We start from the raw sequence: 16,493 nt of genomic DNA, 5'->3' as shown, positions 1-16,493 counted from the left end.
TCAATAATAGAAACTAATTTATAAATCAATAATTTTTTTAGTCTCTAAAATTCATTTCTATTTAATGATTTTTTTAGTGAAAAAAACTTATGTTACCTCCATTCTAAATTTTTTAAAAGCATTAAGTTTATAAGTATTTATTTTTTATATATTATTAATATCACTTATCTCTAATTAATGTGATATTTATGACTATACACTTAAATTTATCACATAAATTAAAATATTTATACATTTTTTCATACCATTTGGACCTCTTTTAGGTTACAAAGACTTTTAAATTTCACAAACTAAAAAAATATAAAGAAAAACTTTATGATAAGCAGCAAGTTTGTAATTTTATAAAATTGGTTTTGGTGAATTTAGAGAAAGGACAAAACCTAAGTTAAGTTTTTTTTCTGTCGCTAATCCATACATTTGTTTTCTTCAATTGGCCTTTTCGCGTTGTTCAATATTTGTCAAAGTTAAACCTTCTTAAAAGCAAACTTCTAGTTTTTTCCTGCGGAAAAACCAAGTTTACGTCAACATTTTTATAGCTTAGGATTTGGACTCTTGCACTTGGAGTTTTCTATAAATTATTCAAAATAATTTTGACTTAGATGTTTCCAATGTAATGAAATCAAACACGCACTTACTTTATCCATTGAAACCATGATGAGATCAGAAAAAAAACACTCATTATATATGAATAGAAGAAATCCATTTTCCACAAACATAGAATGGACCATACCATTCCCTATTATGTAAATATACACACAGGAAGATGCCAAAATAAAGTTTTCACTTTATTTAAGTCTTAATAAGTGCGTACTTGTATCAATCAACGTTGAGAAATCTTAATTAATTAACATAAGTTTATGCTTGATGGATTTAAAACATCATCTTGTGTATTAGAAAGTTGTGAGAATTATTAAGATTTGTACTTGAATTCTAACTAATTTGTGTATTAGAAAGTTGTGAGAATTATTAAGATTTGTACTTTAATTCTAACTAATTTGTGTATGAGACTGGTCACTATTAGAAAATTATTAAATCGAAACCAATTTTAGAGATATAAAATAATTAGTTGCTATATTAACAAAATTATATACTATTTTAGAGACTAAAAAAATTATTGGTATCTAAATTAGTTTCTATTTTTGTATCTAGTTAGCTACCTGAGTTTTAACTACCAATTATTTAGATTCTAAAGTTAGTATCTAAAACCCTGGTGTCTAATTAGCTACCTAAGTTTTAGCTACTAATTACTTAGATTCTAAAGTTGGTATCTGAAATCTCAGTATTTAATTAGAAACTATTTATCAATAATTGAAACACTAATTTAGATACCAATAAGTTTTTTAGTTTCTAAAATAGTATCTAATATAACAACTAATTATTTTTTGTCTCTAAAATTAGTTTATATCTAATGATTTTCTTGTAGTGAATAATAAAATAAGATCAACAAACTCTCAGACTATAAATGATTATGATACCATATAATAGATAAATTTTAAATTTAATTCAATCTTATAGAAGTAGTTTATAAAATGAGATTTAGAGTAATCTGATAATCTATAAAGTAAAAAGTAGTAAATGGAGGAGTTCTACATATAGGACACTTTGTCCTTGATCGAGTTGACCATGTTGATGTGTAGGTCTTTTGTCATTGTTGGACAACGCCATCCATTAATTAATGCAATGTTGTTACACGCAGAAAGAGATTGAGTGAGAGAAGAAGCAATGGAACAATTAATGAGTTAAAGTACAGAACTAGCTAGCCACATGATTGGTGAACAAACTCATACATATGCAGCACTAGCTGCTTCAGTAACTGATATACAGTACTATTGTGACAAATATGTGAAAGAAGCTACACACATTTATGGAACTTCTGCAAGCATTGCTCAATGCAAGTGCCCCTGAACTAGCAAGGTTCAGGTTTACCAATAAGAGAAGATCTGCACTTTTGAGCAAAAGTTCAAGAAATAATTAATGCATGCAAGTAATAATTGAGTTCATTGATCAGTAAGAGATTCCCTCATTATTTAATTAAATGTACTATATGCAGATCAGATTAAATTTATATCTATAAATAGTACAAACGTTCAAGGCTCCCATCCTGAAGGAATAATAGGGTATGGGACTTTTTGGGTGCTTGATACTGATGATGAAGTTGTTGAAGATGGCAACAATGACATGAAGGCATCAATGTACTCTAATTGGTTGACTGCCACAGTTAAATCTTGTGGGTAACCCTGAAATTTTTCTGTAGCTTCATGTTGTTCTTGGGGAGCAGATGAGAATGGGATGCTGCAGACATAATCCTCAATGTTCTCACTGACTTTTGGCACAAGGGGTTCTACCAAGTGATATTCATGTTGCTGCAATGCAGTTGGGTTGATGAATTTGTCAAGAACATAGTCTGAGGTGGTTTCATTTTTGGTGATTTGATTTTCTTCATTTGGATTGAGATGTAGAGCTACACAAGCCAATGGCCATGTGTCTTCATAAGATGATGGATTGGAAGATGGTAGTGTTGTTTCTGGTAGTGGATTCTGAATATGAAGGAAATTGGCATTGTGATTGTTGAGGCCTAACTTGATGTCATTACTGTGATCAAAAGCTTGTAGGAGTGGGGATGGTGTAGTGGGAAGGAAGAGCTGGTCTGTGTAATGGTGAAAGTTTAAGATGACATTAGGGTTTGCAGTAAAAGGGAAGAAACTTTCCATGGAACCACTATTGCTGGGGTTGTGAAAATCAGAAAATGTGGCTAAAGGAGGAATAGCATCATGAGAAAGGAGTTTCTTCTTTATGCTTGAATTCCAAAAGTTTTTCACCTCATTATCTGTTCTTCCAGGTAGGTGCTTGGCTATCTGAGCCCACCTGTACACAAAAAGTGCACTCTTGTTGAGAAAAAAAAGCAGATAAAGCACCCTTTTGACAATAATGTTGATCATATGCACATGAATAGAACAAAAAAGAAAAGTTGAGGAAAGAAAAAAAAGGAGTAATGATATATTCATAACTATGCACCACACCACAATTACAACTGAAAGAAACAACTTTGTACTGAAATCACAGTTGTAAACTATTGCATTGCATTTTAATTTACAGTTGTTAAAGTAACATTTGTTTAAGAGAGTGATATTTTTCAAAAAAAGTGACGACAAATCACAGTTATAAACTAGTGAATTTTAATGTGTAATTGTAAAATTAACATTTCTGAAAAATATATGACCAGCAATGGTTATATTATTTACCTGTTCCCTAAAATGCTGTGGAGTTCAATAATGAGAGCTGCTTCTTGATGAGAGAAACTTCCACGTTTCAAATCAGGTCTCAGATAATTGATCCATCTTAATCTGCAACTCTTTCCACACCTTTGAAGGCCTACCACATCATGAAACAAGCATAACATAATCAACAAGAAACTCAAAATTTGAAGAAAATGAGAAAAGGTGCTGAAAAAATATTAACAGAAGTGGTATATAGACTTGTTAATTATATGATATACACCTGCAAGTTTTGGGACAGAACTCCAGCAACCATGTCCATAAGTTGTGATGTAGTTGATGAGTTTTTCATCCTCTTCAGGAGACCAAAGCCCTCTTTTGACCTTCTGCTTGTTGCAGCAAGAGTGGTGCCCCATTTTTCTCAATTTGAAGCCTCAAAGTGCTAATACATCCAAGGACAAGGCTACCAGTTTTTGTGTTGTTTTTGAAAAGAAAGGATGAGATTGAGGAAAAAGGAATGCTCTCTAGAGTGTGGCTTTTAGCCAAAACTTACAAAGTGATTGCACTGAATCATAATAATGAAAAGAGTAGTGGTGCATGTGATCAAATGGAGGATATGATGCAGAAGCAGAAGTGGCTGTAGTGTGTGTGAGGTGATGATTTTAATGAAGGTGTAAGATGGTTGCCCTGTTAAGGTTTGTGCAGAATAGCTAAAAGCTGCTATGTCAACCTGCAAAACTTGTGTGTCTTATAAAGGATTCTTCATTGCTCACTGTGTTAATAGTGTTACTGGGGTATACACGTGTAACACATGCAGGTGGTAGGACCCTGTGTGTTGCCAGGTCCCACATTGGATACATTCATAGGCATACTAACAATCTTTTGTTTATAAAGCAACTGATTGCAGGTTTTTTTTAACTTTCTCTTTAGCTCTTATTTTACTTCTAAGGTGTCAGATTATACTGCATTAAGTAAAACATCTCTTGTCAAAATTTTAATCACTAATAGTTTTGATAAATACTTGCCACCAATAATAAAGAAAAAGAGTATAATTATGATAAAAAAAATTAAGTAGTCAAATCTGTTACATTGTTCTTTTTAATTCTTAAATCAAATGTAACTATTTACATTGTTTAAAATAACAATTACAAAAAGTAAAATATTACTAGTAAGAAAATTAGATTACACTCAAATATTATGTTTAAAAGAAAAAGAATACAATTATCTCTACAATATTAATAATATTTATCTAAAAATGTTATTGATTTTACCATAAATATAATAAAAGAATAAAACATTTATCAAGAAATGATAATTACCTTTCTAAATAAAAATATAAAATGAAAATAAACATTTTATAAAAAATAACAAAATCCAAATACTTTTATTTCTAAATTAAAATCAGCTCTCACAAAAAAACCGTCTTAATATTAAAATACTATCTATACTACAAAATGTGAATGTTCCTCATCAGAATATTTTTTTATGGTTTTTTAGAACTAGCCTCAGTTAACATTTGTTCTTTTGAGTATATAGACAAATTATACCTTAACTAAGAAAACATTCTTAACAATTTCACTTTAATAATAGAATTTTTTTATAAAAAAAAATAGAAAGGAACTTTAATAATAATAAAAAATTATCAACAAAAGAATAAAATAAAATAGAAAAAAAACATTTTTCGCGTATTTTAACGTATGCAAATATAATACAGTTTATACATGAATAAATACATTTTAAATTATTGTAATATATAGTTGTTGACACAATAGAGAAAGTATGATTGATATCCACACACTTTCATTTTGCTCACATTTCAGTCCAATTAGATAGAAATATCATACTCAAATACTCAAATAATTAGTTAAATATTTTAGATTTTCTACCTTCATCAAAATTATTAAATAGAAATCAATTTTAGAAAAAAAAATAATTACTTGTTATAAATGAATTAGTTTTAATTATTGATAAATAGTTTCTAAATTGTTATCTAATTAGTTATCAAGGTTTTTGTTACCAAATTTATAATTTAGATAATTGGTAGTTAAAACCTTGGTAGAAAATCATGAAATAAAAACTAATTTTAGAGACCAAAAATATTTTTGGTTTCTAAATTAGTTTCTATTATTGTTAAATGGTTTCTAAATTGGTATCTAATTAGCAACCAAAGTTTTTGCTACCAAATTTAGAAACTAAATCATTCGTAGTTAAAACCTTAGTGGCTAATTAAATACCAATTTAGAAACTATTTAACAATAATATAAACTAATTTAGAAACCATTTTTTTTAGTTTCTAAAATGGTCTCTAAATTTAGTTACTATTGCAACTAATTATTTTGGTCTCTAAAAAATTAGTTTCTATTTAATAATTTCTTATAATGTAATTAGATACCAATTTAGAAACTATTTATCAATAATAGAAATTAATTTAGAAATCAATAATTTTTTTGTCTCTAAAATATCTCTGATTTAGTAACTAATTATTTTTTATCTCTAAAACTGGTTTCTATTTAATAATTTTTTTTCTATCAAAAGTAACTTTCTAGCATCTTAAACAGCCTAACCAAACATATTATCACTGCACATATTCATCAACTGTAGAGATTACTAGTGATAGTGATGTATAATTAAGCCTTTATATTTAATTAGCTACCACCAAATCATATCATATACATCTCAAGCATTCCTTTTGCATACACAACCCACTTTAGTAATAGAATAATACATACTAACACTTTAAGTTAAAAATTAAAATATTAATATAATTAATTATCAAATAGTTGAAATTAAAGATAGTTAACTTTTGCTTTCCATAATCCAAGTTTCAATAAAAAAATATTAATTATTTTAAATACCACATAAAATAGCTCATTAATTATTGTATTTTATTTGTTTGATTGGTTATTCTTTCTCTCTATATTAATTATTGAATTGTGGAATAAACTTTGGCTGCAAACCTAATTGGAGAGAGGATGTTTTGAGATTTAGAAGGAAATGATTTGATTTTGTTTCTTTTTTGGTTGAATAATGTTTAACTCTAAGTAAAGATGTGATAAAGAGACATAGCTTTAAAATATATATGATGAAGGTGCTGACTACAACAAAGGAATAATATGTCTCTTTGATTCAAAACTTTGCATGCATATATATAACTTTTTTTTTAAAATATTTCACGTGAAAATCATTGGTGACTAAAGCATATAGAGTGGTCAATGCCTAACACAATTTGCTAATTATTTTTTCTCCATTACTGCAAAAGTGTGCTTTTTAGGGTTCCTTTTTCTACTGTAACTTCATCTATAAAGCCTGTTTTTCTTTGTAAAATGACAACTCTAGAGTAAGCACTTCTTAATTATTCTCATTGGGAATTCAATTCAAGAATATCCCAATAGTTCAATTTTAGCTTCATCATATTGGTTATATGTTTCTAGCTTTTAGTTAGATGTGTTATGACATTTTGGAATTATATGATTAATAGGTAACATTACTATAAAATTATTAAATAAAAATTGATAAAAAAATTAATTGTTATAGTACTAAATTAGATATTATTTTAGAGATTAAAAAAAATAGTTTATAGATTAGTTTCTATTACTGATAATTAGTTTTTAAATGGGTGTCTAATTAGCTACCAAGATTTTAAATACCAACTATTTAGATTCTAAATTTAGTAGCAAAGATTTTGGTAACTAATTAGATACCAATTTAAAAATTATTTATTAATAATAGAAACTAATTTAAAAATCAATCATTTTTTAGTCTCTAAAATGGTATCCAATTTAGTCAATATAACAACTAATTATTTTTTGTCTCTAAAATTGGTTTCTATTTAATGATTTTATTGTAATTTGTAGTGTAATGTGTTTTTGAAACTATTTACATAATTGTTTTTTTTTTCAAAATAGTTATTCTAATTATCATGATAAATTTATTTGAAGTGGTTTTGAGTTTTTTATTTTGGTTTGATTGAGTGTAATCATGATAACTGAGACTATGAAAATCTTTATTTGTAAAGATGAAGAGGTTTAGGTGGATTGATGTATGTATACATGTTTTGATGATTTTTACATTTCTAATCTTTATTTTTATTTCTAAATTAGTTTTTATTATTGTTAAATAGTTTTTAAATTGATATCTAATTAGTTACCAAACTTCCAACTACCAATTATTTATATTCTAAATTTGGTAAAAAAAACATCGGTCGATAATTAGATACCAATTTAGAAACTATTTAACAATAATAAAAACTAATTTAGAAATCAATGTTTTTTAGTTTCTAAAATATCTCTAATTTAGTCAATAGTTACTAATTATTTTTTGTCTTTAAAAATTGATTTTTATTTAATGATTTTTTTTTAATATAATTATTTTTTTCTCCAAAATTATTTTTTATTCAATGATTTTATAATATAGTAGTGTAATATAATATAACTGATATAATAAAATTTATATAATATGTAATTATAGTGGGTGAATAAATAATGTAAAAGATTCTTATTAATTTATGTAAAGTGTGTAGTACACTAGTCTCTTATGAAATCATTAATGTATTAAAATAAAATTCTGATGAACGGTGGCTCATGTGTCAAAAGGCTTGCCGAAAATGCTGAAAAAAAAGGGTGAATCTTTTGGATTTTTTTTTTTATATATCACTATTTTTATTTTTATTTTCTTATTTGTTTTTATTTTCTCATTCTAACACTTTTTTTTCTCTATCTAATACTATTTTTTATTTATTTTTCTTTAAATAAAATCATTTTTATTTTTATTTGAAATCTAAGAAATTATAAAAAATATTATATAGTTATATTTGAAATAGTATCAATTTATTCACTATATTAATTAATTATTTTTTTCTCTAAAATTGATTTCTATTGAATGATTTTCTTGGTAACGGTTGAAACATTCTACTTCACTTTTATTTAATTTATTTTTTATTAAAATTCAAATAAATTTTACTAGCTGTAAATAAAATTAGTGGTGGTATATATTGATCCTATGATTAAAAAAGATAATTGCAATAATTATTTTGGTCAACATTAGCATTTGAGAGCATTTGAGAAATACTTTTGTTTCTTTCCCAACATGATGGCTTGGTGAACAACTTCAAACCTATTAATTTATAAATTACGAGTTTCATTAATAATATTGCACCAACTCCACAATTTTTTTCTTAGAAAGGACGTTTTCTTTTATATTACTAAGATGAAGAATTTAATTTTATTATATTCATATAATAATTTATGTTTCACTTTGGTATAATTAATCTTGAAAGTTATACGAAATTATGTTGATTCGTAATTGATTGATGTATTGTATTAAAATACTTACTCTTAGAGTGTATTTAAATAATTAGACGAGATAAAAAAAATAAAATTTCTTTAATTTTATGTTAATTTTAAGATTATACATAATAGGAAATAAATGAAAATAAAAATAATTATATATAATATTACATGTACTAACTTTGTGTATAAGCAATATAAGTCTTATAATAATCATATCCCGAAGAAAAATAAACATTGAATACTTTAGTGTTCCTCGTTAGTGTCTTGAATGATAAAAAGAAAAACATTGAACCTTGGAGTCTAACTCAAAATATTTGCTTATGTTCACATTTGCTTGGTTTTTATTTTAAGGGTTAAATATATGTTTCATCTTTCTATTTTTATGAGTAAATTTATTGTTAGTTCAAAATTTAAATTATTTAAATATTTATAGTAAGAAAACTATTGTAATGAATCAATGTAAGTATTTTTTTTATCTTTTAGTATGGATTAAGATGTTCAAATATTTCATGATAACTCATCAATGACGTGAATGTTTTAATATTATAATACAATCAACACTAAAAATTCTTTTGCTATATGAGGTAGGAATTCATTCTAATAATTTTTTTACTATAAGTACTCAAAAGGTCTAAAGTTTACACTAGAGACAAAAACCAAATTCATAATACAGGACAAAAAAAAATTAACCCTTATTTTAATTTCAAATAACACTTAACTTCTCATGTAAGAAATTATGTAAATTAATTTTTATAAAGTGACTCACAAGAATGGTCTCTAATTTAGTCACTATAGCAACTAATTATTTTTTGTCACTAAAAGTTAGTTTCTATTTCATGATTTTCTTGTAATGAGAGTTTCATTGTGATTTTTCTTATATTGCATAAAATGTTGCACTTGGGCTTGATATTGATCTGAGAGGTGACTTACTTTTTTAACAACGTCTAAGTAGTATGTAATTATTACTTTCATCACTCAAACAACATTTAAGTAACATGTAATGATTACCTCCATCGTTTAAGTGATTTGTGTGGACACTTAAGCGATGAAGTATTTAGTTTGAGAGCTTGTGACTTGAGAAATAGAGAGACCAAACCAACTCTCTCTCCTCTAAAGGTGTTGACACTTAAGCAAGATGTTGATCACTCAAGTGTGATGTGTGACAATACACATGGATTTTGGAACCTCTGTGAAGATCATGCAACATCATAACACTCAAGTAGTGACATGGTCACTTTGTGAAGGTCTTTGGTTAGTTGGAAAACTAGTCCCCAACATACAATGACCTTTTCAACTACTGAAAGGGAGGATATTGCATTGGCAGAAGCAACAAAGAGAGATATTTGGTTGAAAGGTGTGATAAGTGACCTTGGATTTTCACAACAGAAGGCTATCATCTTCTGTAGATAGTCTAAGTGTGATTTGTTTGACCAAGTATCATGTTCATCGTAAGCAGACCAAACACATTGATATTAGATATAATTTCATTAAGACTGAGCATAAGATTAAAGTGAAGAAGGTAGGCAAGAAGGAGAACATTGAAGATATGTTTATTAAGTCAATTCAAAAGAGTAAGTTCATGTACTTTGTGCATTTGTTGAATGTTGATGATGGAAACTAGTGTTGATTATTAAGATTACAAGTTAAGATGGAGTTTATTAAGTGATTCCCTGAACTCTCTCTTCATGTAATAGACCGTCTAGCTGAGTAGATGGTCTAGTAGCCAACAAGAATTCATTATTGTCCTGCTAGTTAGTTAGCCATGTTTCTCTTTTTAGTTCTAGCTAACTTTGTACCCTTTTATTGTCACCTATATACAGTGTCTTGTATATACATTAGTAGGATGATGGTGACATAACAATTCATATTGGTTGCATCAACAAAACTCATTGTACCTTATTGTGTATATATATGAGACTTGTTCCATCTCCATCTCTGGTGCTTTTGTGCTTGTTTCTGTCTCAGTGTTTGTTGCTTTCAATCTTTTGTACTACAGCTTTTATTAAAATCAATTAAGATTTTTCAGATTGAAGGCACAGTACATAGCATATTTCAGTTTTTCACGCTGCTAAAGTGATATTCAGTTTCTTTCTATCAATTTAAACACGTTTATAAACTCAGACCTATATTCTATACAAGAGCAAAAAGAGAGTTCCTGTAATATGTTGCTTTGGAGAGAAAAAGTAGAGGCTTAGAATGCTTGTGTTAGAAGAAAGGGTTAGTCCTAAAACAAGAGTAGTAATTAATTGTTTCACATGCCTATTTAATACAACCAGACTCTTTTTCTTTATTTGTTGAGCCATCAGTGGACACAGTAGTTGTCAGAGTTTTGTTTTTTCCCATCTTATGGAGAAATCATAACAAGTACATGCAAGAATGCCATGCACTTCTTTGTCCTGTCCTTCTTCCAGATTGGTTTTGGTATGAGTCATTTTCAGTCAAAAACTTACTTCCTCTTCTCATCCTATTCCTCCCTCCAGAAAGAATTCAATTTTTCCTATTTCAAGGAAACAAATATCAACATACGTTTTCTCCTTGAGGCCAAAGGGAGAAAGTGGGTTGCTTCTTGCTTTCCTGAACTTATCTTCAAGCCACATGTGGTACCTTGCTACATGATATCATTTTGAATACTTTATATAGCAGAACAATAATGAAACTAAACAATGCTGAGTTCACAAATTACTGCACACATACACACAGTTTTTTTCATTGGATATAGGATGAATGTTTACAATAGTGATTGAACCAAAAGTTGATTTTATTCTCAAAGAGTATCTGTGATGTGAGCTGTGCTTGAAATGAATACTTGCTTGGGTTACACACTTGCACACCAGGATGAGAACAATAAAATTGTAAAACAAGTTTTGACATTGTCATTCCATGAACATAAAAGGAGAAACTGAACAAACTTCTGTTTCAACTTTCATGAGTCCAATGAAGAATTGGTTCTTAATACATGTAACTTATTGGTTCTGATCCTTATTGGTCATATCAGTATTACTGAAGCAAATAATAAGAAAATGAAAACAGAAATAAAAGAATCCTGGAATGGCAATGAAACAAAAGCTACAATTGCCCCACAAAAAAAGGGATATCCCTGAAAGTAGACCTCCTAATATAAGACCCCACTTCATCTTTCTTCTATTCATGGCAACCCTCAAGAAAGGAAGTTTGCATACTTACTCCAAATTAAAGAAAGGTTGCCACATTTGAGAATCCATTGAAAAAGTTATTTACAACTTTTGGTGGCATCCTGATTTTTGCTACTGTTAGAGCATATTCTCACGTGGGAATACTGTGAACCGAATAGCAACCTCACCTTGGCCATGCACTAGACACAAGTCAAACTTTAACACACTGAAGATACTGCCTTAAAGTCTCACTTACCAGTTTTTGTCCATAGCTCTGAAATTGACCTATGAACTGTTATTTGGAACCGAAAATATTTTATCAGTGTATTATTTGTGTCCATCAGTTTTCTTTCTTTCATGTTCAACTGTTTAGTGACGCACACAAGTTTTTTTAAGTGTTGGTGAAGCTCAACTGTGGTCCTTCTGGAGCATGAGTAACTGGACCAAATGGACCATGCTAGCTGTTGCATCATTACACATTATCATTTCATCGTGGACCACAAGATTTTTCCAATTGATTGCTCTCTGTTGCTTAAAAGGAAATAAGACACTTTTAATGCAGCTAATTCATTCTAATCTTGAAGTCATGGTTTTTGCATCTTCTGTTTATTTTGACTGCTACAACTGGTGCTTTTTTTGTCCAAATTTGATAATGCACTGCAAAGTTTGGGTACGAGGGTTGAAATAGCAAAACAAACAAGAAGTTAAAAAAGTTTGAGAGGAATTAATGGAAGAAAATAATATTATATACTTAACATTGCATATGATATAACTAAATTTGATTAACTTTTCCCCCTATTTGATTAACATTACTTGAAGATTAATTTTCCTTGAATATGACTTGGTTATTCTTAAAATCATTACACGAAATGAAATTCAAATGCTTATGACTTAGACAAAATGAGTCAACCAGAAGAGATTTATGAGCTTTATTTTCTGATATTGAACAGTTCCACAAACGTATAGTAGTTCATATTTTTTAAGAAAACGATACTGAACAGTTCTAGGTTCTCTTTAACACAATCACACACAAGCAACAACATTCCAATGCAATTTCTGCCATTAAGAGTGGTCTTCGGTTTATATTATATATACCATTAATATCACATAGCAATTTTATACCATTAATATAACAAGAAAATCAATTCTTAAAAACAAAAAATAGCATGTCTAACTTTTGCTGCTCTAGAGATTTTACATAAATACTGTACGAATGAAACTAGTGTGCTATTTCATCCCTCAAAACCCACTTGCTTATGAATTAAACATACAAACATGAACCTGTGCATATTTCGTACAAAATCTTAAAGTCAGAACACTGTTTCTTCTTAAAGCTCATATTTTGTACTACAGCCTTTCAGATGGTACAACTTAGAGTGAAATAATTATAAATGTTTCTCCAAAATTAACATGAATATACCCCAAAACAAAGAGATACTGTTTTTAAATTGGCGTAAAACGACCTTACAAATTGAAACAGGGTGTTTTTCATCTTCACACCAAAACACTAGTTGTGTTATCTACACTATCAATTAGAAATTATCTGTGAACTCGGACACACATTCAACTGATGACATTAAAATGAACAACAAGCTGTTGGGCTTATTGATGGGCTCATGGCAAAGCAACTACTTATCTTCCATTGTATATCGCTTTTGATAACGTGTTCTTAAAGGTGTTGCATAGATATTCTTCCACATATTAGCAGAAGGATAGGAACCAGAACTGCTTCTAGTAACTCCATTAAGTGACACACAATCATCCATAAAGATTCTCTTAGAATTCTGAGAAAAACACCTATAGGGTTTCAGTTTAGCTTTGGTTGATGCTGTCAGGTTCATGTAGCTTGGTTTACAAACATTTCCTTCCTCTGTTTCTTCCATCATAACATTGTTGGTAGATGGTACAGGTGGTGATTCAGATGTGCATGAAGTTGACAAAGGGCTATCATCATACATGCATTCAGAGCTTATGGATGAAGATGATGGAGTTGACTGACTAGTTGTAAGTGATTTAGATGAAATCCTGGTTGTCACACCGTTCTTTCTTGTTTTGACTGAGCCATTTTGTTGATTAGAATTAAAGGGAAGAACAAAATGATCACTTTTACTAGTCACTGGAGTCATGTCAGATGAGTCCAAATATGTGTCTACCATCGACCTGCTCTCCCATGGTTTTGCAGACATCCAGCGATCTAACATGCCCCATCCTGAGCTCTTACCGTCTAGACTGCGGTGCTTGAGAGGAATCACTGACTTAGCAGCTTTTGAGTTTGGACTAGCACTCACTGATGATTTCTGAAAGCAAGCAGATTTCATTGAAGCACATATATGTTAGCAATTGTCTCACTGCTGATACCACAGATATAGCAGATCATTTGTACTCTATTACCTGTCTAGACTGAGAGTATGCCTTTGTCCTATCCCTCTTAATTGCTCCTTCCTGCCTCATCAGTAATTTTGCCTTAACTGCTTCCGCAGTTCCTGGAATGTCACACCATCCTTGCTGACAATAACATGGCAAATTTTGCTAAAAGTTAACATCTCTTTACCAATTTAACATTGGCATCAACATTACAGAATGTTACACAATCTTGAGGGAAATTGTGAAAAACTTATGATACCTCAGCTTGCTTAACAGGATCAGCTTCATTGCAGGGCTCACTGACATTTTTTCCCACATTCCTTGCCTTGACACGTGCTTGAACTCGCACAAGAGCCTGCATGCATCTTAGAGTAACAGCTGCTTGCTTCCTCACTTGCCAACCACGAAATATAGATTGCAACCTCACCACTGCCCTCAGGGCCCTCAAAGCTCGTCTTGCCTTCGACATAAATACATTAACACATGGAACATACTTTCAGTATTCTATTAATGAAACCCCAAACAGAGTGAATGACCAATACAGTAACCCCCATCTACACAATGCAAGAGAATTTCAGAAAAATAAAGAAATCGTAGGTCAATGTCCTACACTCCTATTGTGGATAAAACACTAAATTATGTTCCCATAGTACTGCAGCCCCCCAAGTCCATATCCAACCATGCCAATAGCAGCAAGTCAAAGTAAAACAGTGAACCTAAAAACTCACAGCAAAATCTTATCTTTACTAATACTCACATCACAGCTTGAAGTGTCACTACGATTCTGGTCGTTTTATTACAATGTTATGTTAATTAGTTATTTGGAAATAAGTATTTAGAAGTAAGTTTCTCCTTGGCTCTTGTACTCTTCTTCATGGATAGATAGATCTATAGTAATACTTTACCATCTATCTTTACTATGATACATTTCAAAATAGTGAAATTAACAAAACAAAAACACCACGCAACCTATTTGTAATTTTTCTACAGAAGTTCATACCATGATAGTATAATTAGTAGGTCATGAAACTAAATTTAACTTGGAGTCTTCACTAGCACTAATTCTTCTGTCTAGAATTCCATGTCTTAAATAGTTCAAGCATAGAATAAACCAGTGGAGTATCTGCTTCTGTTTCTTAAACAATTCAAAACCAGAAACTCATAACTAAAAACCCAAAAAATTAAATAAATCATTGAAGAGTGAACAAGCTGCATCATGATAATATAAAAGGTTGAACTAAATTAGCTAACTAGAAAAGAGTCCTACTTACCAAGAAACCACGAAACACTGCCTGGATTCGAATGGCAGCCCATTCCTGCTTGATGACCATGAAGTCTTTCAGTGGAGTTCTTACAACAGCAGCCAAAGCAGCAGCAAATGCCCCATCATCCAGCACAAAGGACCCACCACCACCCTGCCCCTTCTGCATGGATGATCCAATCCCAAACCCTTCTGAAGTGCCTCTCCATAACTTCCACTTTCTCTTACTCTTGTCACCACCCTTATCCTGATAAATACAGAAACATAGCAAGTAAGCATCACCACAGGCAAACATAGCAAGACCAAAAAAATCCCAACAAAAAATTTACAAACTTGATCAGTTGTGGAGGGCTTTCTGAGGGAAATGAGAGACTTAAGCCATCTTCCGGAACCACCCATTGGAGAAAAGAAGGCGCTTTTGCAAAGTACGAGGTGGTAACAGCAAGTGGAGTTTGAGTTTGAAGCTGGTGTTGTTGCCTGGCTTAATTAAGATATAACGCGAAGCAGAAGAAAAAGTAGAACAAGTGTTTTGAAATTTGAAATGTTTGCGAAAAGAAAAAGGTTAATGAACAGAGAAAGTACACAAACGGATACGAAGACTTTTTGCTTTTCTGCTGTTCTCATGTCCCACTCACAATTCACCTCCCATCAATGCCAACACTCACTGCTTCGACACGCTGTCGTTTAGATATGGACTCTCCAAGCCCATTGTTTCGAAAAAAGCCCAACTCTTGAAGAGTATTTCTTCTTGCACCCCTATATTTTCTTCCTGCACCCCTATATTTTTCTTCCTGCACCCTACACTCTTCGAAATATCCAAATTACTGTAAGCAAAAAGTGCTTTTGAAATAGAAAATTCAGAAGGTAAAAATATCATTCAAGAGTATTCTTTATGAAACACATTTTTTAATTCTAAAATGGTAAATCCATAATGTGTTCCAAAAAAATATGTTTCAGAAATATTTTAAAAAGAATAATCCATAAGTCATTTTTAAAAGGATTAAATATTCTTTTAAAAAATGATGGGGTACATGGAGAAATTTGTTGGGGTGTAGGAATAAACACCCATTTTTTAAACGTAGTAGTTTTTTATTGCCTTTTATTCCTTCCTCTCATATTAACATTAAAAATATTAAATTTTATTTCTCACTACACCACCCTAATGTTGTTGCTGTCGCCATAGTTGCTGCATCTTTAATTTGAGAGGAAGAAGAAGAGAGAGAAAGTAAAAGGT

General features: G+C 30.1%; 2 protein-coding genes across 2 annotated transcripts; both read right to left on the bottom strand.

Annotated features, from left to right (window-relative positions):
* Nucleotides 1–1,733: 1,733 nt before the first annotated feature.
* LOC137818721 (transcription factor MYB26-like) lies at nt 1,734–3,939 on the bottom strand. The gene is made up of 3 exons (XM_068622296.1): nt 3,499–3,939; nt 3,243–3,372; nt 1,734–2,865 (listed from the first exon to the last, which is right to left on the bottom strand). Exons 1-3 carry the CDS (start codon nt 3,629–3,631, stop codon nt 2,088–2,090), a joined length of 1,041 nt encoding a protein of 346 aa, XP_068478397.1. The 5' UTR covers nt 3,632–3,939; the 3' UTR covers nt 1,734–2,087.
* An 8,925-nt stretch (nt 3,940–12,864) lies between these two features.
* On the bottom strand, nt 12,865–15,922 carry LOC137818612 (protein IQ-DOMAIN 8-like). Its single transcript, XM_068622138.1, has 5 exons — nt 15,593–15,922; nt 15,270–15,506; nt 14,258–14,458; nt 14,026–14,139; nt 12,865–13,931 (listed from the first exon to the last, which is right to left on the bottom strand). Exons 1-5 carry the CDS (start codon nt 15,656–15,658, stop codon nt 13,263–13,265), a joined length of 1,287 nt encoding a protein of 428 aa, XP_068478239.1. The 5' UTR covers nt 15,659–15,922; the 3' UTR covers nt 12,865–13,262.
* Nucleotides 15,923–16,493: the final 571 nt, after the last annotated feature.

Source organism: Phaseolus vulgaris, chromosome 10 (assembly GCF_000499845.2).
Source record: "Phaseolus vulgaris cultivar G19833 chromosome 10, P. vulgaris v2.0, whole genome shotgun sequence".
Classification (NCBI taxonomy): Eukaryota; Viridiplantae; Streptophyta; class Magnoliopsida; order Fabales; family Fabaceae; genus Phaseolus; species Phaseolus vulgaris.
Note: the sequence above shows the minus strand (reverse complement) of the source record. Positions and strands in the feature narration are given on the sequence as shown.

What these genes read in the sequence shown, in the direction of transcription:
- LOC137818721 (XM_068622296.1), bottom strand. Translation starts at nt 3,631, where the DNA reads ATGGGGCACCACTCTTGCTGCAACAAGCAGAAGGTCAAAAGAGGGCTT. An exon ending in TTCTGTCCCAAAACTTGCAG is followed by an intron (nt 3,373 to 3,498) that starts GTGTATATCATA and finishes ATGATGTGGTAG; the next exon opens with GCCTTCAAAGGTGTGGAAAG. An exon ending in CACAGCATTTTAGGGAACAG is followed by an intron (nt 2,866 to 3,242) that starts GTAAATAATATA and finishes TTTTGTGTACAG; the next exon opens with GTGGGCTCAGATAGCCAAGC.
- LOC137818612 (XM_068622138.1), bottom strand. Translation starts at nt 15,658, where the DNA reads ATGGGTGGTTCCGGAAGATGGCTTAAGTCTCTCATTTCCCTCAGAAAG. An exon ending in CAGTGTTTCGTGGTTTCTTG is followed by an intron (nt 14,459 to 15,269) that starts GTAAGTAGGACT and finishes TTTATGTCGAAG; the next exon opens with GCAAGACGAGCTTTGAGGGC. An exon ending in ATCCTGTTAAGCAAGCTGAG is followed by an intron (nt 14,140 to 14,257) that starts GTATCATAAGTT and finishes TGTTATTGTCAG; the next exon opens with CAAGGATGGTGTGACATTCC.